The sequence below is a fragment of the Streptopelia decaocto genome, assembly GCF_964273445.1.
Source record: "Streptopelia decaocto genome assembly, chromosome: Z".
Classification (NCBI taxonomy): domain Eukaryota; kingdom Metazoa; phylum Chordata; class Aves; order Columbiformes; family Columbidae; genus Streptopelia; species Streptopelia decaocto.
Window position 1 is genome coordinate 2,082,528 of NC_138657.1, and position 20,516 is coordinate 2,103,043.

Consider the following 20,516-nt stretch of genomic DNA (forward strand, 5'->3'; position numbering starts at 1 on the left):
TTAATGGGCTGGGAATACCCTCCACACGCAGCGACTGGAGTCAGGAGAAACAGCGAGAGGGATGTTTCGGCTGACAGCAAGCACAAGGCATGCACATCGGAGCACACGCCGGGGTCTGTGAGTCCTTGGGGTGGAAAAGAAGAGAAAAGAAGCAAAAAAAAAAAAAAGAAAAAAAAAAAAAAAAGAAAACCACACCAAGAGCCCCGAAAACAGAAAGTCACCATGTCTGCACCAAGCAGGAGTCATGGTGACGGTGCGCTGCTCGCTGCACACGCAGCAGTGGTGGCATATGGTGACTTCCATCCGTGTGCGTGGCGTCTAAGAACAAGCAGCAAGGTGTGAACTTGGCAGAAACTCCAGCTGATGGGGAAAAGGTGTTTCAAAAAAAGGGGTGGCCCAGCATGGTGGGCCTGTCAGCCTTGTGGGAGAGGCCGTTCTGAAGTCCCAGCCAGGTGAGGTTACCTACAGCACCGCACCATGTCCCTCTCCGTCTTGTAGGCCTTGATAAGCTCAGTCCTAAGCTTACACAGTCAAGTCAGTGTTGGAACACCATGTGGTTTGCGCAACTTGGTTACCCTTCACAAGTATTTCCTAAATTCTCCCTTTTAACACCAATACAGGAGTTAAAAATCCAGGGAGATATTTTTTATTTTATTTTATTTCTTTTTGGTGAATTGTTGGCATGTTTCAAGCAACAAGACTCATGGGTTGTGGGGTGATAAGTTGGGGTTTTTTTGCTAAATCCTTTTATTTTTGTTTAAATTCTCACTTCAATTTTAATTCTTGAAGAACAGCTTCGACAACATATATCGCACTCATTATAAGAAGCAAAGGGTTATATCAAAAATTATTAGTATAGAATCACAGGAAACCTGGTTTGGAACCAGAAAAAAATACAAAACAGATATAGATACATAGACACAGGACAATTTTTTTATAATTATTTGGAAAATGTTATTTTCCCCTAATTCTTGTTTCTTTTTTTTTTTTTCCTTTATGCGCATACGATGTTGTAAGTTTTACAAAAAATGAAAATAAAGACTAATATTTTACAAAATGAGTAACAATGCTCGTGGTAAGTGTTTGCGCGTGGAATCTTTTTGTTTGCTTGCTTGCTTGTTGTTTTTTTTTTTTTTTCTTTTTCATTCTACACAAGGTTCAGTTCAGTTTCAACGCGTTTTGTTTTGTTTGTTACTGTACAGCATATATCAACAACAGTCCACAATAAATCCTGGAAGATCCAGTATCCCCTTCAGGTGTGATTAATATCCCCTCAATACTCATTTTTTTTGTATGTTTTTTTATTTTTAATATTTTTTTTGCCTTTTTTTTGTCTCTTTTATTATTATTATTTTTTTTTCCTCCTCTCCGAAAAAAAAAAAATAAAAAGAAAACAAAAAAAATAAGCGAAACACCACAACCTCCACGGACGCGAGGTCCGTCCTTCTCCCCACCACGGCCACACCTCTGCTCCTACTCGGCCCTTTCTTTTGTTCAGTGTCCGCCTCCCGGGCCCCCCCCGCACCCCTACTGCCCCTCGGTGCGAGCGCTCCCGCCTCCGCCGCTCCGCCGCCTCTCCGCCGGGGGTGCGGGACGGGCTCTAGGAGCACTGGATGGACATGTAAGGCCAGTTGAAGCTGCTCCCCGACAGTAGCATGTCCCTGATGAGGGTTTCGATGGGGGTTTTACCTACCAAGCGGACGAAGAAGAGCTGCTCGATGACGGAGGAGGAGACGGTGCGCAGGGAGGGCAGCCGCAGCAGCAGCTTCCCGAAGCGGCTGGGCTGGTTGGGGTACTGGCTCCGCACATACTCCTCCAGCGCGCACTGAGACTTCTCCTGCAGACTCTCGATGTGCGCAGCATCCGACAGGCCGCAGGCATCTGCCCGCCGCGCACCGCGCCCGCGGAGGCAGCCGCGGAACGGCGGCGGCGGGGGGGGGAGGAAAGAGAGGAGGAGGAGGAGGAGGAAGGGAGGGGGGGAGATGGTTAGTGGCGGACAAGTGCACGGGGAAGAGCCGCTGGGCTGGGGGGGCACCTCCAAAGGCGCACCCCCCACCCCTTCTCCTGCCCCCATCATCCCATCCCGCATCGCCGCCGAATAAATAACGCGACCTTCCCGCTACTCGCCGACCCCGTGGGTATTTCCACGGGGGATGCGGTGGGGTGCCCACACCCAACCCAGCGCCCCTATTCCCACCCCCGCGCCTCGTCCCCGGACACTCCGACCCGGCAAGCGCGGTCCCGGCTCCAGGGAGCAGTCGGGGCCAGCCCCGTCAAATAACACCGAAGGAGGGTGAAAAGGGGAGTATTGAGGGAAATAATAATAAAAGATAAAAAAATCGAGGCGCGCACACGCAGAGGGAGGCAGGGGGGAGTTTGTTGACATGGCTGCACATCAGAGGGAGACAGCGACTGGGACTGCAGTGGCTGGCAGGGAGACGGCCGGGGGGTGCCGGGGGAAAAGGGGGTCCCCTCTATCCCTGCCCCAACGCCAGCGATGGCAGATCGGCCGCGTCTTTGCGGGGCTGTGCGATAAATCCGGCGGAAAGCGTCTGGGTTAGTCCGGGTTTGCGCTGAGCCGGCGCCTGCAGCTCTCAGACACAAAGCTGCGGCGGGTGAGCCTTGCCTAAACGTGGCCTCCCTATAGGTCCCTATGGCACGTATACGACTGGAAACATCCCCCTGGGCACCTTGCAGAATGATGCGACCTGGGCAAATGCGTACTAATCCGAGAGCAGAAACCCTTCGCATCCGTGCACTTGTACGTTATTCTGCGTGTGTGTGCGTGTGTAGATACGGGCAGAGAGGTATAGATGCATCTGTGCGCTCACACACATGCTCACATCCTATCTCTGTTAACACATAACCCCAAACAGGGCATAATTCTGCACCGGCTGCTTGTTGAGGGACTTGTGCAGGAAACTGCGGTGGTGGAAAAGTGGTGGTTGTGCCCGGGTGGTTGAAATCATCCACATTGTTTTGGAGATTAATAATAAATATTTAAAATAAAACATCAGGATCAGAGGGAGGCAGTCAGCTGGCAGTGCGGTTTAACACAGATCAAAGCCAGACTTTGCTAATATATAGATCCGAATATAAATTAATGCATGTTAATGGCCCCCAAAAGGACATTACAAAATTGTGAATGTAGAATTATGACCCTGGAAAGACACCACAAATTATTCAAAGCCAAAGCAAAAAAAAAAAAAAAGAAAAAAAAAAGAAAAAAATCAAATCTGTCGCAACCACATTTTTGAAGTTTAAGTCTTCACACATGAAGAACTGGCTTTACAAAGATTTCTGAACACCTTCATCTACAATACTATGGCCTCGAGCAAAAATACAAATAAAACAAGCCATAATTTAGGAACTTCTGAGAAGGAGAACCTTTGACCTGAGCTGCGGACTTGGCATCCCTCAGATATACAATTATCTGAGCCAGGCTGCTCTGCTAATCCATACTGTACCTTTAATGCAATGATATTTTGCAACATCTAAAGCACCAGGTTGCAACATATATATCTATCAAAAGCTCGGGCCTGTTCTTGTTTGCAATATATATCAAAAAACCAGGCCTGTTCATATGTTGATTGCCACAAATCACACTCCATATTTACATATATCTTGCTATTTTACATGCATTATCTGCCCATTATGCATTAGGATCCTATTCAACTTCCAAACAATGCAATATGAAAGGGTCTTACTGACACCCTAGCAGGGCTTTTTTCTTTATGCCCCATATGTCATACCCTTAAGGTTAGTAAAATATTTATCAGATATTTATGATAAGTGCACCTATAACTGCAGGTCACTGGACAATGTGGACAGAGAAGTTGTTCGCTAGAAGGGCAGCAGCCTGGGGAGGGGGGCGGTTGGAACAACACGCCTTGGGTTTTGCCTTAGACGTTCAAACACTCAGGATTTTCTCATGCCGATAATATCTATTGAGTTTTAATTATTTTAAATGGCCTGGCATATGCCTTTACTCGGGTTTTATTCTGCTTCCTTAAAGGTGGCAGTGGGATGGCTTAACTCTTCCCTCAGAACAGGATTAAAAATAATAATAATTAAGGGATGCACAGCTCGATTAGATTATGGAGCCCAGAGAGGTGCAATCCATTGGAGAAATAAAGCAATCCATGTTTACTGGATGTGAATTATTATTCCATCTCAGAAAGTGGGCTAATGTGAAAATCCTGTGTGTGCCTCACTTTTTTATATGGCAGTGTGTCAATAAGGGAAAGCTCTATATTTCTTCCTGCAGTCTATGGAAAAGAAATTATGTAAATAAATAACCATTACTGTTCAGCACACTCCAGCCTTCCTCTTTGTAGTGGCGGGAATGTATTTCATATTACACGTTCAGAAGAGTTTAGTGTTCAGAAAATATAGATGTAATCAGCTGGCATCTAACTAGAAATCAAAGTTCTTATTGTGCTGCAAATAGATTTATTGGATTTATGTTGTCTGTCTCGGTCCCTACCTGGAAACATTTATTTATGATGAGGAAGAGGTAGGTGCGGGAATTAATAACTCTAAAGTTTGTGGACCAAACAAAAAAGAAAAAGGGGAAAAAAGGGAAAAAAGAAGAATAAAAGAAAAACAGAAAAAAAAAAAAAAGGAGGCAAGAAAGGAGCAGATTTTGGGTCATGACCCAGTCGTTGGATGGTGTCCAGAATTTTACGGATTAAATACATGCTATCCGGAGCCCGAATGTAAAAACCACAACAGGAGAAACCCATGCCAGCTTTAAGTACTTAGTCCTTAGCAAAGGACTTAGGACAATATGCCTAAAAATGTCTTTTCCATCAGTCAAAGTTTGTTTAAAAGTTGGATGACTTTGAGAAAGGCTTCCCATGAATTCCCCTCTGGCTAAGCAATCAAAACAAGTTTAGTGAAAAGTGGAAATGTGCGGATGGGGGTAAGGGTTAGATTACTCCTGACAGCTGTATTTCCATTTTCTGAGATGCCCCGTGCGATCCTGCTCCGAAATAATATTATTGTTCCCTTCCTCAGCCCCATTCAGGCTCCGCACCATTGTGGGATGGAGTTTCTCCCCTCGCAAACAATTAGTTATTACCTTTTTTCCTAATGTATGTAAATGAAAGTCTCCCTTAAAGCCACTAACTGCATTTCTAGCCAAGGTCGATTGTTTGGTGAAGGTGAAGGGGGGAATATGGGATGAGTAAGAAACGAAAGTGAGGAAAAATTAGAATACCCCCCCAAATAAGTCCCCAATTGCCTTCCTGGGGCCTTCAATGTGTGGAAGGGCCAAGGCACAGGCCAGCCCCCCTCTTCTTGGGAAGAATCTCTCAAAGTTGGGTCTGGCAAAAAAATTAATGATATTCACAATAATATAAAAAAAGAGAAGGGTTCTCCCCCACTCCTGTCCCTGTTGTATCGATGAGCACCCTGAAATGAATGGGAAAGGAAAGTCTGTGAGTCTGCAGGCAAGCTGTGGAGTTAAATCAGCCTGATAAATGCCGGCAGGTCTCTTTGTCACTTTTGAAAAACATGTTTCCATCAAGAAGACTTATTAAGATAAAACACATTAAAATGTCGAGCTGGCTATTCAGTAAATCTTCCATTTGCTTTAAGATCTGCACTTTATCCTTTACAAAGAAATATTCCCTCCAACACTGCGAGACTGCATTTGCACTGGAAGTAAAAGGGGGCAGTCACAGTACATGTCTCCGACCACCCTGCATACAAATTAGATACTCCTGTCTAAATAAATTATCTGATGTTCAAATCGATATTTATACTACATTTGCTACATTACAATATTGTGCAAATTTAGGAGTCATTTTAATACAATGTAAATACTATTTTTCATGCATGAAAGGCAACAAATATTGATGGATTATAAACTGCTTACTGTTAAACAAGGCCTTTGAACGATTTGCCATCTTTGTTCAGGAATGCTTTTAATTTTGCCTCGGCCTAGTTTTAAGCCAGATTTATTGGAGCTGTTTAGGCATTGCTAACCGGGACGACTGGTTTGGAAAAGGCGGGGAGAAACGGGGACAAGAGAGGAGCAAAGGGGACAGGGGAGAGGGGGGCGGGAAAAAAATAAAAGAAGGAAAAAGAAGGAAAAACAAACAAGCAGAAAAAGTGGCAATTAGCCCCATCGTGGCGATAATTAGAATAATAATTAAAAAATGACACTGCCAGGCCTCTTATCTCGCCTTGTTTCCATTTCCTATATTTCCTCCACATCGTTCGCCTTTGATGTTTATAAATTTCTCCCTCGCAGGTTACAATAATAGAAGATGTATTATATTCTTATAGGCTACGACCAGAGCACTTCAAAGGCGACGCTAATGCACTTTCCCGCTAGTTAATTCGAACCATCTATCACAGGGAAAAATTGTTAACATGCATGTTTCCACCGCCTACACTTCATTTTTTTCTCTTTCTTTTTTTTTTTTTTTTTTTAGCTTTTTTTTGGGGGGAGGGGGGTGCAATGCCAACATGGTGGGGCTGAGGAGGAGGTTGATCCCTGGACCGGGTATACCCCCTCAGGCGCTTTGCTACCTCGGCCTTATGTCTTTTTTCTTAAAAAAAATACATATATATATAATTTTTCCGCCTTTTTTTCCCCCCAACAGGACGGTCCTTCCCCGCCCCCCCCCCCCGCCCTCCCTCCTCACCTGAGGTGAAGAGCACGATGGCTTTCAGGCAGCTGTACTCGGCCGAATCGACGTGCAGCGCCTTCAGCTTCTCCACCTGCTCCTGGAAGATGCGGATGTGGTCCATGAAGGCGACGACGCGATCGGCCGACATGGGGGAGGCGTGGAGGCCGGCGGCGGCCAGGAGCGGGGCCACATGGAGGGGCATGGAGCACTGGGCGGCGTTGAGGACGAAAAGCTCGCTCCAGGTGAGCCGCAGCAAGGCCACCTGGTCGGTGATCTGCAGGTCGGGGAAGAAGGGGATGTTGCGGGCCCACTCGACGGCGCTGAAGAGCAGGCGGGCGGCCAGCTCGCAGATGTTCTCGATGCCCATGATGTTGTTGGGTTGCATGCACTGGCTGCCGTAGCGGGAGGTGGGGTAGGGCTCGGCCCGCAGCAGCAGGGAGATGTATCCCGAGAGATAGCAATGCCCGTTCAGGGGGTCTCCGTTGGTCAGGGCGTACTGGCCGGGGTTGGGTTGGGTGGGCGGCATCCTTCCTCGCTGAACCGCTGACAACAAGAAGGAGAGAAGGGAGAGGAAATGTGCATCCAGGAGGATAGCAGGCATCGCCCCGGCGGCGCTGCCAGCCAGCCGGAGACAATGCCGGGCTTCTTTTACACACACCAACCTCCCCCCCCCACCACGCCTCGCCCCCGGCACACGCACAGGCACGGACAGACAGAGGCATGCGGAGCCGGGCAACTGCAACCGACCTGCATCGCCCCCCCCGCCCGGACACGGCCCCTGCCCCGACCCCTTGCTCGGGCAGCCCCAACCCAGCGGCAGCCAAGCGCTCAGTACCACCCCCCCATCCCCCTCCCGCCCCCAGTGCAGACAAGCTTCACAAAATAAACACAGATTAAAAAGAAAAAAAAAAAAAAAAAAGAAAAAAATAAAAGAGCCAAGGCAAACAAGACAAATCCGTACCCCCCCCCTTCTCTTCCCTCCCGGCCCCCTCCCCTCTCGCAACAAAAGGCAGTCCCGCACGTTAAAAAATAAAAAAAGAAGAAAAAAAAAAATCAAAGAAATCCTCCGGATGGTGAGAAAGTGGGGTTAAAAATCACAGCCAGCTGTTAAAAATATAGCCAAGCTCTGTTGTGGATCCCAGCCGATTGCCCTGGTAGCACTGAGATTTACAAGTGAACTGCTGTGTCGCTTTTTTGAAATAAAATGAAAATTAAAAAAAAATAAAATTCATAAAGGTAATAAATGCGTCCGTATTCTTCAAAAATACCGCGTCGTTACCCTTCGAGCTGGAACAGGTCGCAGCCCCCCAGCTCCCCACTGCTAACTTTATTACACAGAACCAGTTTTCCATAGAGGACCCCCCCCACCTCCCCCACCCAGCAAAGTTCTCCCTGCTAAAAGGAAGAGAAAGATTAAATATTATCAAGGGAAGGGGAGAAATAAAACAAAAAAAGGTCCGAACTTACAATAGCCAAACATTCGTGGAAAAAAAAGGGGACGGTGTAATTAATATCTTTGGTGCGCTGTTGCCACTGCAAAAGCCTGCAGTCAGCGTTGCACAGTGAATGCACAAGCTTGCAACTGCAAAAACACTGGATTCATTAACCATCTCCACACAGAGCGTAAGCATGCCTCAAGTCCCGAAAGCTGACCAAAGTTGGGTTTTTTTTTTAGTGTGTGTGTGCGTGTTTTACTCCATCAGTGCCAGCGTTTGCAGCCGCATGCCATGTAAACAAAGGTAACTTCAGGGGGGAGATACGACTACTCAGGCTCGTTCCCTGCACACACAGACGCGCACACACACACGCACACACACACACACGCACACACACAGGTCACTCATCTTTCCGGCGTGCCACATTTTCCCAACTTTCTCTTTTCTTCCCCAAAGAGCCCTCCCGGGCCGGACCTCTCTCCTGCTGCCCTCCAGCCCACCTCTCCCTCTCAATCTGCTTGTAAACTTGGCAGTTATTTTTCAATTAACCGAGAGCACAATTCTAACTTCTTTTTTCCTCCCCCCCCCCCGCCTCCCCACCGCCCCCCCCGACGCCTCCTAACAGCCCCTGAAGCTATCAATGAAGTCGTCATATTTGCGAGCTCTTTCAGATCTGGAGCAGCTTCAATTCCTTTTTCTCGTGGCATATAAAATATAATTTAAAAACCAATTAAGGCAGTGGTAATCCCCGCTCCGCAAAACCGACTGTTTCGCTGATGTGACTCTAAGACATCTTTAACGACAGTCACAGGGTAAACTTTAACTGCAAACCGAGATAACACATTTCGAGGAGAAAGGAGGGCAGGAAATCTTCCTACGCGAGAATGAGCCTGAACGCAAGGAAAACCACAGTGACTCTTGGAAAGGAGGAGGGAAAAAAGGAAAATAAATAGCAGAGCAGTTGGAAATGGTGAAGAGCCCGCTGCCAGATGCAGGCTGCGGATTCTGCTAAAATGAGAAGGACCGGTAAATAGGTTATAAATCGCGATTTGTATGCAGGTTTTAAGGAGAGGGTGGAGTTTGATGAAGAAATAAAATGAGCAGCGTGCTAAAAAAAAAAAAAAAAAAAAAAAAAAGAAATGACAGAAGTGAAGCAGAAACCCGGTTCAGTCACAAACTTTCCTTTGAAAGCATGGAGTGAAAACAAGGCCAAATCTCGCACAGAAACACACTCCGGGGCACAGTGAAGCACAGGGAAGCGGAGATACAGTAGCACATTTCCCCCTCTTTTTAAATTTCTTTTCCCCTTTCCTCTTTTTAACCCCCTTTCCTCTTTTCTTCCCTACTTACACGTCTTTCATCTTTCTTTCGTGAAAAATGAGGCTGGGAAATGGATCTACCGAGAAGTGTAGCGGGTTTAAAAAGAAATGATGGGGCGGAAGGAGGGGTGGGGGGGAAGGAAGCTGAATGGAAGCACATCTCGTACGGGAGAGAGATGTATCTCCCCCCACCCCCCGGTCTCATGCCAACAATAGACAAAACCACATCCAAACACACACACGCACACGCACACACACACGCGCGGGAGCGGAGACAGCGGCTAAACGATAAATATTTAGCGAGCGATCGTAATAATAATAATACTAATAATACTAATAAATTCTCGGCACAATGAGCGGGGAAGGGGCGAGCGCAGCAGTGCCGGGGAAGGGGGTGGGGAGGAGCGGGAGGAGGGCAGGAGGCACAAACCGAAAAGCAAAAAAGAAAACACCACCAACCACCATCAACAATAACAAGAAAACCTGGCGCAAAGCTGCCAGATGGAGTGCAGGCAGAGGGAAAGATTGACATGTGCATGGAAATACAGAGAGACCTAGATCGCCACGGAGAGCCGTAAATTTTGTATATATGTATATATATATATATATATGCACGCGTGTGCGCGCGTGTATATATATGTATATGCATATAGGTGCGCGTGTGTGCGCGTATGCACAGGCAGACACACACATAGAGGGAGAGCCCTGGCACACGCACGCCTGCACAGCCGAGGGGAAGAGGGAGCGATAGCATAGTAGGGAAGAAATATTCACCTTCCCGCCTCATGCCCACTTTGAGGCACTTCTTGAGGCGGCAGTACTGGCACTGGTTGCGGTGGTGCTGGTCGATGGGACAGTTCCTGTTGGCGCGGCATGTGTAAGTTAAGTTCCTGCGGACGCTCCTCTTGAAGAAACTTTTGCAGCCCTCGCAGGTGAACTGGCCGTAGTGCTTGCCGCTGGACTTGTCCCCGCACACCACGCACTCGATGTGCTGCTGGCTCTGACCCGAGCCTTGCTGGCCCGTTCCCTTGTCCCCGGCCGTGCCCGGCGTGGAAGGGGGTCCCGGCTGGCTGGGGGTCTGCGGGGTGTGCGGGGCGGCCGAGCCTCCCTGCTGCTGGGGCGGCTGCTCCCGGGCCGGCTGCGCCGCGGCGGGGTTGGGGCCGCTCGGGGTGCCCCCGGCCACGTCTTCCTGCGGATCTCGCCAGCTGCTAACTACCATTGCCATATCTCGGGCCCAAAAAAGTGCTGGGGAGCGGCGCGTCTCGCTGCGGGCTGCCGGGGAGAGAGGCGGGGGGCGGGGGGGAGGCGGCCGGCCGGGCGCCGGGGGCGAGCGGGGAGCGAGGGGACCCTGCCTGCCGCCTGCCTCCGCCTCGGCTGCCGCCGCCGCCGCCGCTGCCCTGCTGCCGCCGCTGCTGCCGGCTGGAGCCGCTCCTGCCGTTTTCTTTATTTTATTTATTTTTCGCCGCGAGCCCCCCTCCTCTCGCTCGCGCTCTCGCTATTTTTTTTTTTTTAGGGAGGGGGAGGGGGCAACGGAGGATTTTCTCCCTCTCTCTCTCTCTCTTTTTTTTTTCCCTTTCCCTTTCCTCTTCCTCCCTTTCCCTTTCCTTCCCTTCCCTTTCCTGCGCTACCCCCCCTTGTTTAAAAGACCCCCGCCTGGCCGCTTCCCCCCTCTACTCCCGCTCTCCTCGCCGCCTCTCCTCGCCCTCCCCCCCCCCCCCGCCGCCACTTCAAGTTGCAAAATCAGAAACGGCAAACAAGGCTGTCGGGAGAGGCATTCAGGAGAGTCACACGCCGGACACGCACACGCAGGCACACGGCTCCCCACTCGCGCACACACGCACACACACGCACGGGCACAGGCACACGCGGTCCGGGCGCTACGAGCGCGGAGGATGTGCAGGCATAGAGGAAACCGCCGCGCCGCCGAGGAGGAGGAGGAGGAGGAGAGGGAGGAGGAGGAGGAGGAGGAGGAGGAGGAGGAGGGGAAGGAAGAGGAGGAGGAGGTCGCCGCTCGCCGCTCGCCGCCGCCGGGGCCCGGCCGCCGCCGCTCCCGCGGAGGCTGCTCCCGCTGCCGCTGCAGCCGCCGGTGCCGGTGCGGGGCTCTCGGGAAGGCGGGAGGTGCAGAGAGGAGCCGTCCGCCGGCGATCAGGGAATGGAGGTGTCCGGGGGCCAGGTCCAGGGCAGGGCGCCGTCAGCCATTCAGGGCGGTGGAGCCGGGGAGCGCGGCGGAGGCGGGCGGGGAGCTGAGGCAGTTTGATCTCCTGTCGCGGCGGCGGAGGAGGAGGAGGAGGAGGAGGTTGCCGGTCGCTGCTCTTTCTCTCCCGAGCTGCTCTCTCTCGCTCTCTGTCTCTCTCGCTTGCTCGCGCTCTCTCTCTCCTTTTTTTTTTTTTTTAAAAAAAAAAAAGAGAAAAAAAAATCGCAAAAAAAAAAATCGGATGTGACTAAATTCGCAGAGGAGACGAATTCACGGCGAAGTGTAAAAATAGAGAACGGGAATAATAATGACACGCGCAGGAAAAAGAGAGATCCAAAGTAGGTCGGGTAAATAAATCCTCTTCTTTTCCTCTTTCTTGCCCCTTCCTTCTTCTTCTCTCGTGAGAGTGCACGATGCCGGTTGCGAGGAAAAAAATAATAATAAAAAAAAAATCGGTGGAAATCGCCCCCCAAAACGTTCTTTTTTTTTTTTTTTTTTGTTTGTTTGCCTAAAAAAAGTATTTCGGGTAAAAACTCATCAGCCAGAAGCGAAGCCCTCCCCCAAAATAAAAAAATAGGCAGGAATGGTCAAAATAATAACGGTATTAAGATGTGAACGCGTTCTCTCTCTCTCTCTCCGGGTTTTTTTTTCCCCCGTCTCTCTCTCTGCTTTTTCCCCTTTTTCCTTTCTTTCCGAGATTTTTTTTTGTTTTTTTTTTTTTTTTTTAGTTTCACCTCTCTCCTCTTCTCCTGCAGGAATGAAGCGAAAGACACAAGGAGGAAGGGTGGAAAAAAGAAGAAAAGGAAGGAGAAGAGGGAGATGAAGGGGGGGGGGGAAGCACACAACTAATAGAATATGCAAGAAAGGGGAGGGGGGGGGGGGGAAGAGAGAGAGAGAGAGAGCGAGAGACCCAAAAAATGAATGCGTTTAAACGGGAAGCCTAGCAGAGCAATGTTTCCGAAAGGGGGATCTGCGCGAATGTCTGTATATAGTGAACTTTGACACTACTATTGAAACTGACACGTTTCTATGGAGATCGCTGCCTTATATGGAGCTCGTGTCAAGGAGCCAAGAGAAGGGCTGCTGGCAACTGATAATCAAAGGCGACTGACTGGTCAGAGCCCTGAATTGGGGGGAGAGAAAATGGGAGGCTAAGGTTAGCCAAGCCTCCTTCACTCTATTGGTTGCCCCCCCAGCGCTTCACCCCCCCCCCCTTCTTTTTAATTTTTTTTTTAATTTTTTTTTTTTTATTCTCCGCTACCTACCGACTGGGATGGGGAAGGGAGGGGAGGGAGAGGGGTGTGGGGGGAGCGAGCGAGGGAGGGAGGGTAGAAGGAGGGAGGGAGAGGGGATTCTTCTGACAAGCACAATTTACATTGAGATCGCCCTGCGCTGCTATTTACTTTGAGACCTGATTAGTATGGGTCGTCTACGGTCTCTCTCTCTCCCCCTCTCTCACACACCCCAGCACACACATCGACAGAGAAGGATGCATTGCGATAGGCGGAAAGGGGGAATTAAAAGGGAACGATGTGGGCTCCCCGTGAAAAGTTGGTGGTTTTTTTTTTTCCCTCTCTTTCCCCCCCCCACCCCCTCTACGTCTGAAATCAGGATTTCTCTCTCCTTTCCCAATTGCAAAAGCCACTCCAGGGGTTTTAATGATGGAGAAGAAAACGCGCTCGGTACGCGGACTCTTGCACACGCACACACGTCCGCGCACACACCGACATCCCCACACGCTCCCATTCCACTTTGGGCCATTTTTTGTCGCCCACCCCTCACCTAGTATGCCACCCCCTACCTCTTCCCACCGCCCCGCTGGGCTCCGCGCTTCCAGTGTGGGAAATCACCACCCCCCTCCCCTTTAATTCTTTTTTTTGGGGGGTGTGGGGGTGTGGGAACGTCCAGAACAACCCCAACCGTCCTGCGCGCAATGCCGCACCCCACCCGCAACCCCCCATCATCCGCGGATCCCCTTTCCAAAAGTGAGTTGATCAGCGCGGGGGGTGGGAAGGGAGGGATGCGCAGGGGGGGCGGTCACCTCGTTCCGCTCCTCTCCGCCCCTCTCCGCCCCACTCCGCTCCCCTCCGCGGCCCCGGCGGCGCGGAGCGGGAATCGCTGGCGCCGGCTGCCATCTAGTGGCACCGATCCGCCGGCCCCGGGGAGCCCGGGGGGGCCACCAGGCCTGTCTGCGGCCTTACACACCCCCTTCTCCGTTTTTTTTTTGTTTTGTTTTGTTTTTCCCTTTCTTTATTTTTAGTAGAAAACTGCACTAGAGAGAAGAATCCCCTTTTAATTTGTGTCTCTTCTTTCTCACAAGCCTGCATTCCCACAGACTTCCCTCTTCTGCTCAGAGGTCTGAAATTTGCTTTGGGTCAAAAGACTGCGTGTGACAAAGAAGAAACAAACTTAGGGAAAAAAAAAAAAACAAAAACCAACAAAATCGAACAACCCAAATTCCCCAAACCAAACCCTACTCTCCTCTTATCTCCCATAAAAGTTTATAATCAGATTGGAAGTCGCAGAAAAATCCTGCAGGGGGAAAGGGGATGAAATGTATGTCGGAATGTTTTTTGTAAAGGGAGGTTGCTTTCACTTAAAGAAAGAAAGAAAGAGGAAAAAAAGGCCTCAACTTTGATGTATCGTGATCACTTTTTTTTTCCTTTTTTTCTTTTTTTTCTTTTTTTTTTTTTTTCCTTCTCCCCCCCCCCCCTTTCTCTGTCAGCTCTGAAATCTGAGGCTGGGAGCCGGCTGGAGAGGAGAATCCTTCATCATTTCTGAGATTAGAATAAACGCTTGATTTTGTCTCGAAATAATGAAGAGATTTTCAATGAGTCCCTTGGCCAAGCCGTCTCTATTGTATATTGCATTGATAAAAAGGATGTTATTGACTATGCAACAGTAGGCTCCTTTCCTCTCTCTCCCTCTTTCCAAATAAACTCTCGGTCCTGTCTCTTGGTCAGTGAAAAGGTGAAACGAATAAGATTAAACCGGACAAAAAAAGCAAGCTCGGTATGTATATCATCTAGATTTTACTCCCCAGACTGTGAAGAGACAGGGAGTAAAAGAGGCAGAGCAAGGCACGGAGAGAGAGGGGGAGAGAGAGAGAGAGAGACAGAGACACAGACACAGACAGAGGCAGAAAAGCCTGAGAGAAGGTGGACGGACCCAGCAGCCCGCAGCTCCTCCCGGCCCCGGCTCCCGGACACCCCGGGACACCCCAGGCAAGTCACCGCTGCTCTCCTCGGGCTTTCGGGGCGGAGGGAGGGGAGCGGGGCCGCGGCACTTGGCGGGGAGACCTTCCCCAGCCTCCCACCCCCCCACCTCGGGCTGCCCCCACCCCCGGCGTCCCGTTATTTGGGCATCCCGTTATTTGGGCGGGAGAGAGGCGCCTAGACCTTATTTTGTCCCGAGACTTTCTTCACATCCCCCCACGCCCCCCCCCGCCCTCTCCTCTCCCCCTGTGTGTGGGCATTGCACCCCGCTTCACCCGCCGCTCACACAACGCGTGTCTCAGGGCTGACCCACGCGGGTTTCCGCGGGCACCGACCCCACGGCGATGTCGAGCGCAACTTCTGTCCCCAAACAGCAGCAGGGCGCCGGGGTAGCGAAGTGCGAGCACCCTGACGCTCTTCTCTTTCACCTGCTCTGTTTGTTATTTGATCACCTAATGAAAAGATCGATGGCAGCCTGTTTATCTGGGTGATAATGTCAACAGATTAAAGGGGCAGCGGTCAGATGCTTCCTAGCCAGGCTGGGCGCAACCGCAATCAGGAGGAAGCCTAAGCCCGCTCAGATTGCGCTGGGCTGGGGAGGGGGGTGTGCGGCGGGGAGGTATTTTCTCCCCTCGCCTGTCTGTAAGCGCTTGGCGGTATTCATTTGCTGCATGCTGAGGGAAAGAGGTTATAAAATGGGGGTTAAAAAAAAAAAGCTGATACATGAAGGGCCGGTGAAGTTTGCGGGAATCCCGGGGAAAATCCCGTCTGCGGCGTCCTGTGGTTGTGCAGGAGCCTGGGGAGGGAGCCGGGACGGAGGGCATCCATCAATAAAAGTAGCCTCATGCCTCAGCTGACCAGGTTAAAGCACAGTTCAATCGACGGGAGACATTTCCTCTCCCCGACAAATTACAGGGACACTTAAAAATGGTCACAACTCACATTTAATTGGGAAATGAGCTTTGATTGCTTTTTAACCTCTGCGGATCTGAAATGGGTAGAGGAGACGGCGCTGGGGACATGCTCAGACTTAATTTTCCCTTTGTCGCCCCAGACGCCGCTTTCCCCAGGCCCGGCTCAGGCTGGGATCTGAAGGTGACAGGGTTTTGAGAGAATTTAGTGGCTTTTTTTTTCTTTTGCTCCCCCCCCCCGCCCCGGCTTCTCTTTTGCTTTCTCTGTCTCTCTTTCTCCCCGGTGTAACTCAATCCGGGACGACGCTGGCTCCTCTCTCCTCTGCAGCCTTCTTTTCCACTTCTGGAAAGGAAAAGTTCCTCTGGAGATTAGTGGCTACAACATCTACACGTTATTTCTGTAGGGGAGGAAGGCGAGGGGGCGTAAAGTATAATATAAAACCCAGCTGAAGGTATTATTATTATTTTGTAAGTGGCACGGCTGCATGTGAGCTGGGAGCTGAGATCGGTAGCCTGCATTTTCCAAAACGAATGTTATGTGCCTGCTTCATCTGCCAAGCTCCACAAAGCAGCACATGTATACATAAATACACTCAGGCACGCACGGATGTACATATATACATGTATATACATATATATATATATATATATATACATAGGCATACATGCACGGAGGTACCAGGGCAGACAGAGGACAATAAATGTGCAGGCTGCTGTCACAGGGAGGGACAGCAGCTCTGGTGTGCAAAAATGTCCCTCTCGCTCCAAATTTTTAGCATTTTGAGCCCTCCCCTGCTCTGACCAGCGGACACCTTGAAGCTGGGATACTGTAAAACCAGAGGGTCGCTTTGGGGCCCCTTTCTCTGCCCCCCAACCCTCCCACTGGTGCTCCTCTCGGTCGGAGCCGTTGGGAGAGCCCCTTCCCCAGGCCGTCCCTGTTGCAAACCGGGGGGTGACCGGTCACAGCGGGACCCCCCACAGCCGCCACCGTGTGTCCCGACCCCGCTTCCCCCCCCCCGGGCCCCCCGCAGCCGGGCTGAGGACGGTGGTACCGGGCCAGGCCTCGACAGCCGGTGATGCACAGCCAGGCCTCATTTCCTATCCGAGGTGCTGAGGCCTTTTTCTCCTTTTGCCCCCCCCCTTTTATTTTTTTTCCCCTTTCTTTTTCCCCTTCCCTCCCCGCTCCTCAGCCAGACCTGGAGGACAACCAAGTTCTTTGAGGAGCGCAATGCAAGGTGTGCAGGCAGGAGGTGGTGCTTTACGAAGGGAAGCGGTGTATCGTGTCCCCCCCCGCCCTGGAAAGGGAGTCTCCGGTGGGTTGCAGCACCCTGGGCAGCCGGGGGGGGCCGATCTGGCTCCTCCGGGTGCTGTTTTGGGCTGCTCGCTCGCTGCCGCACGCAGCACCTGCCCGCAGCCGCCTTGCGGGACGTGCAGCACCGGGGACGCTTCGTGCCGACCCCCGCCGTTTTCTAAAGGAGGTCCCATGCCGGGTGGATGGATACACCCCCCCTCCTCCTTCCCCGGCCTCCGGGGAAGGCACCTTCCCACTCCAGGTATCCCTCACACTATTGCCCAAGCCCATCGCCCAGGCCGTTTCACGACATCTCACTGAAGTCGAATGGCCTTGGGAAAGAGGGGCCTCCGCCTTTCCCCCCCTCAGCGCCCTCCTGTCCCCGTGTCTCTGGTCACCCCATCACGCGTATCCTGCCCCATTTATTTATTTTTTTCCAAAAAAATCACTCGTGGCTGCCGACTTCTTCCTCCTCCTCCCGCCTCACACCGAAACACGCTCCTGGGGCCGCGGGCTACATCCCCAGGTTGTCCGGAGCGTTCGCATATCCCAGCGGGTCCCACGACCTCCGGGAAGGGTGCCCTCCCAGTCCCCCCCCCAGCACACTACGCTCTTCGCCCTCCCTGTGTGCTTAACCCAGAGAGGCGATCGCGCACGCCGCCTGCTTCCCTGGAATTATTCTAGACGGGATTGGCAAAAAAGCGGCGTGACAACGGCCCCCCCTCCCCGGTCCGCCCCCCCCGCACCCCCTCGGGAAGGCAATCTGCTGTCCCCGCAGCCTCCCCGGCAGCGAGGCCGCGCCGAGCCGCGGGTTTGTCATTTGTTAGCGCTCGAAAGTACCGGGCTGCGGTGCCAACCCGAAAGCAGGACGCTGAATCACAAGTTTTCACTCGCCATGCGTTCGAACTGATAAGCCTGAGCATCCGAAAACCTGCATTTTTTTAATTAAAAAAAAAAAAAAGGAAAAAAAAAAAATCCGTGCCTGGAAGTAAAAATACAAAATAAAATTTAAAAAAAGCCACGAAAACCAAACAACCAAACAAACCCTAAACCACGTCTGCGTGGAAGGGGGGGAGAAAGCACCCAAACCCAAGGCCACTTGTCTAACAGCACAAGGCATGGCAATTCCCAGGTAGAGCTCCAGGAAAAAGAAATTTATGACCTCTTGATGCAAATCAAACCTTCCTATATAAGGCAAATCTGGGAATAATTTTCAACACACTGGTGGATCCAGGACCAAATATTTACTTTCGGCACAAATAAAGCTGCGGTGATCTGAGCGCCGAAGCCAAGAGAAACAAAAGTGTACAAAAACCATTAACACGAGGCTTTGCGTTGAGACACCTCTGACTGTATTTTAAACCCCCGCCTTCTGTTAGGGATGAATTTGGTGTTATTTATCATTCCGAATTGGACTGGGGCTTTTGATGAAGAGCTGACGTTTGGAAACGAGTTTGAAAGTTGTGAGATTGTCCTGACAACGCAATCGACGGCAGTATATAATCATTTCCTTAATAGTTACCTGTCAGAGATCCCATTTCTTTTACTGTGGGGATTAGTCCGTCAGGAGGAGATTCGAGCTGGACTTTCTGCAGACCAGACATCGGCTCCAAGACGTTTAAGTACTTAATGTCACTTTCTTTCCCAGCACCCCAGATAAAAAGGTGCAAAAGTATTTTGCTGGGGAAAATGCAGCAGTGCGGCTGGTAACAACAGTAGCGCTGTAATCATATTTACCTCATCAGAAGTTGATCTGAGTAATAAACCTTAGAGTTTTCACTTAAACTGTCAAGAGTAAGATATGTTTATTACAGCGTATTCTGTCTGCGTGGGGAGGACGGGGATGCGCTTTAAATAAAGTTTAAACGAAACAGAATAAACACAGCAAATCGCTCCAGCCCAACACAAGAGCTGTAAATGACTGCTATGTATTTTACCACGCCAAGGCTTCATTATTATTATTATTATTTTTTTTTTTTTTTTAAATTCACACGTTTCTAGGGGTGAAGCCCGGGCATATCCAACGGTGTCGTTAATAAGGTATACAAAATTGCCTGATCCTACCAAACGGGGCTAGAGTTATATGTTTTATTGTTAACCCCTTGCACTGAATCTTCTGAAGCTGAAAGGGAAAAGGAAAGGGCTTTTGTCCGAGTTGATCCTTGGCTATTCTGGGGCTCAGGTTGGTGTGAAAGGGACGAGGAGGTCACTTGAAATCTCCTTTTATCTACTCCTATTTTCTCTCTGGATCAGCAACTTTGAATAGACACCATCTAATCGCTCGTAATGGAAAAAGAAGAAAAAAAGAAAAGGATGTGTGTGTGTGCTCTGGGGGCAACGAAAATGTTTTTGCGCGGGGGCTGCGCGGCCGGAGGGGTGGGTGCCCGTGGGTGCGCGCACACAGGGACACGCGTGGGCAGCCTCTGCCATGCGCGCACCCTGCGCGCCAGCGCAGGCACAGGCGCGCACCCGGCGGGGCAGGGTACCCCTTGTACCCCTTGCCTAAATCCGGCGGGGTGGCCTGGGGGAGCGGGGGGCAGCCAGGGCCACAGAGTTCCCCCCGAGAACCCATCTCAGCGCCCGGCCAGTGAGGACCCTTCCCGGGGGGCGATGCTCGGAGGCGCAGCGCGGAGCGGCGGCCCGACATTATTTTCCCTCAGACGCCGGGATTTTGATAATTTTCACATATTGAGGGTGACAGGACTGGGAGAGGTAGCCCCGGCCACCGACACAGGGTGAGTTTAGGAGGAGGCTGATGCTCATCGGTGGGCAACTGGCTCTGCTTTGCTGGTTGCCCGAGCTCGGCCCGTGTGCAGGCGGCGACGGGGGTGCCTGCGATTTTCTGGAGGTCATCTCGCCAAGGATTTATTTATTTCCGCCCCCCCCCCCCAGGCTTAACCAAAAAAGGGTAAAAGAGAAGCTAACAAAATTGGGGGTCGCTGGCAAATAGAAAAAGCTTTGTTCTAGAGGCTCAAGCCAGGGCACTATCTCTTCCCTCCTAGCCGCTCAGAAATTGGCGTTTCTTTCTCAGTCTGGGATGCTTTCGCTCTAAATTCCTTCAAGTGACTACTTTGTTGCTAAGGCTACAAGTTCCCATCCCAACACACAAATCTTTTCCACTCCAGGACCAGCTCAAGCCCTAGGCAGAAGTCTTGACTTAAGAGACCTATTTCAAACTCCTTGGAGTGCCTCCCTGCTAAATACCTGCTAAAGTCTGCAGTTCAAACGAAGGACTAAACAGTACTCCCCCGTCCCCGTCCCCCTCCTCTCTTCTCTCCTGTGGCACGTTTTGCTGGGACTTCTGGTGAATAGATGGCGAGAAGAAACCCAGTCCAATAAAGATTAAATTAAGTAGAAGAAATCCAGCCGGTGTATATTTTGAAGCTCCGGTGGGGCGTCAAACCGATGTTTAACACATTTCTTCCACTCACTGTGCACAAGTCCTCAGCCCCCGCTATCTTGTTTAATTTTTCCACCCTCCAGGAGGAGGGAGTTTCGAGAGGGGAGTA

At 50.8% G+C, this 20,516-nt stretch overlaps 1 protein-coding gene across 2 annotated transcripts; it reads right to left on the minus strand.

The window, feature by feature from the left end:
* Nucleotides 1-637: 637 nt before the first annotated feature.
* Nucleotides 638-11,001, minus strand: NR2F1 (nuclear receptor subfamily 2 group F member 1). Of its 2 annotated transcripts, none has more exons than XM_082075184.1 (3): nt 10,171-11,001; nt 6,657-7,184; nt 638-1,881 (listed from the first exon to the last, which is right to left on the minus strand). In XM_082075184.1, the coding sequence occupies exons 1-3, from the start codon at nt 10,619-10,621 to the stop codon at nt 1,601-1,603; spliced, it is 1,260 nt and encodes a 419-aa protein (XP_081931310.1). In that variant the 5' UTR covers nt 10,622-11,001; the 3' UTR covers nt 638-1,600. The 2 variants fall into 2 exon arrangements, with proteins under 2 accessions (XP_081931310.1, XP_081931311.1); XM_082075185.1 differs by lacking the exon at nt 10,171-11,001 and adding an exon at nt 9,428-9,496.
* Between the last annotated feature and the right edge of the window lie 9,515 nt (nt 11,002-20,516).

Bases quoted from the DNA above. Each gene is read 5' to 3' on its own strand.
- NR2F1 (XM_082075184.1), bottom strand. From the start codon at position 10,621: ATGGCAATGGTAGTTAGCAGCTGGCGAGATCCGCAGGAAGACGTGGCC. The intron at 7,185-10,170 runs GTGAATATTTCT...TCTTGTTGTCAG, and splicing joins AGTGGGCATGAGGCGGGAAG to CGGTTCAGCGAGGAAGGATG. The intron at 1,882-6,656 runs GTGAGGAGGGAG...CGCGGCGGGCAG, and splicing joins CATCGTGCTCTTCACCTCAG to ATGCCTGCGGCCTGTCGGAT.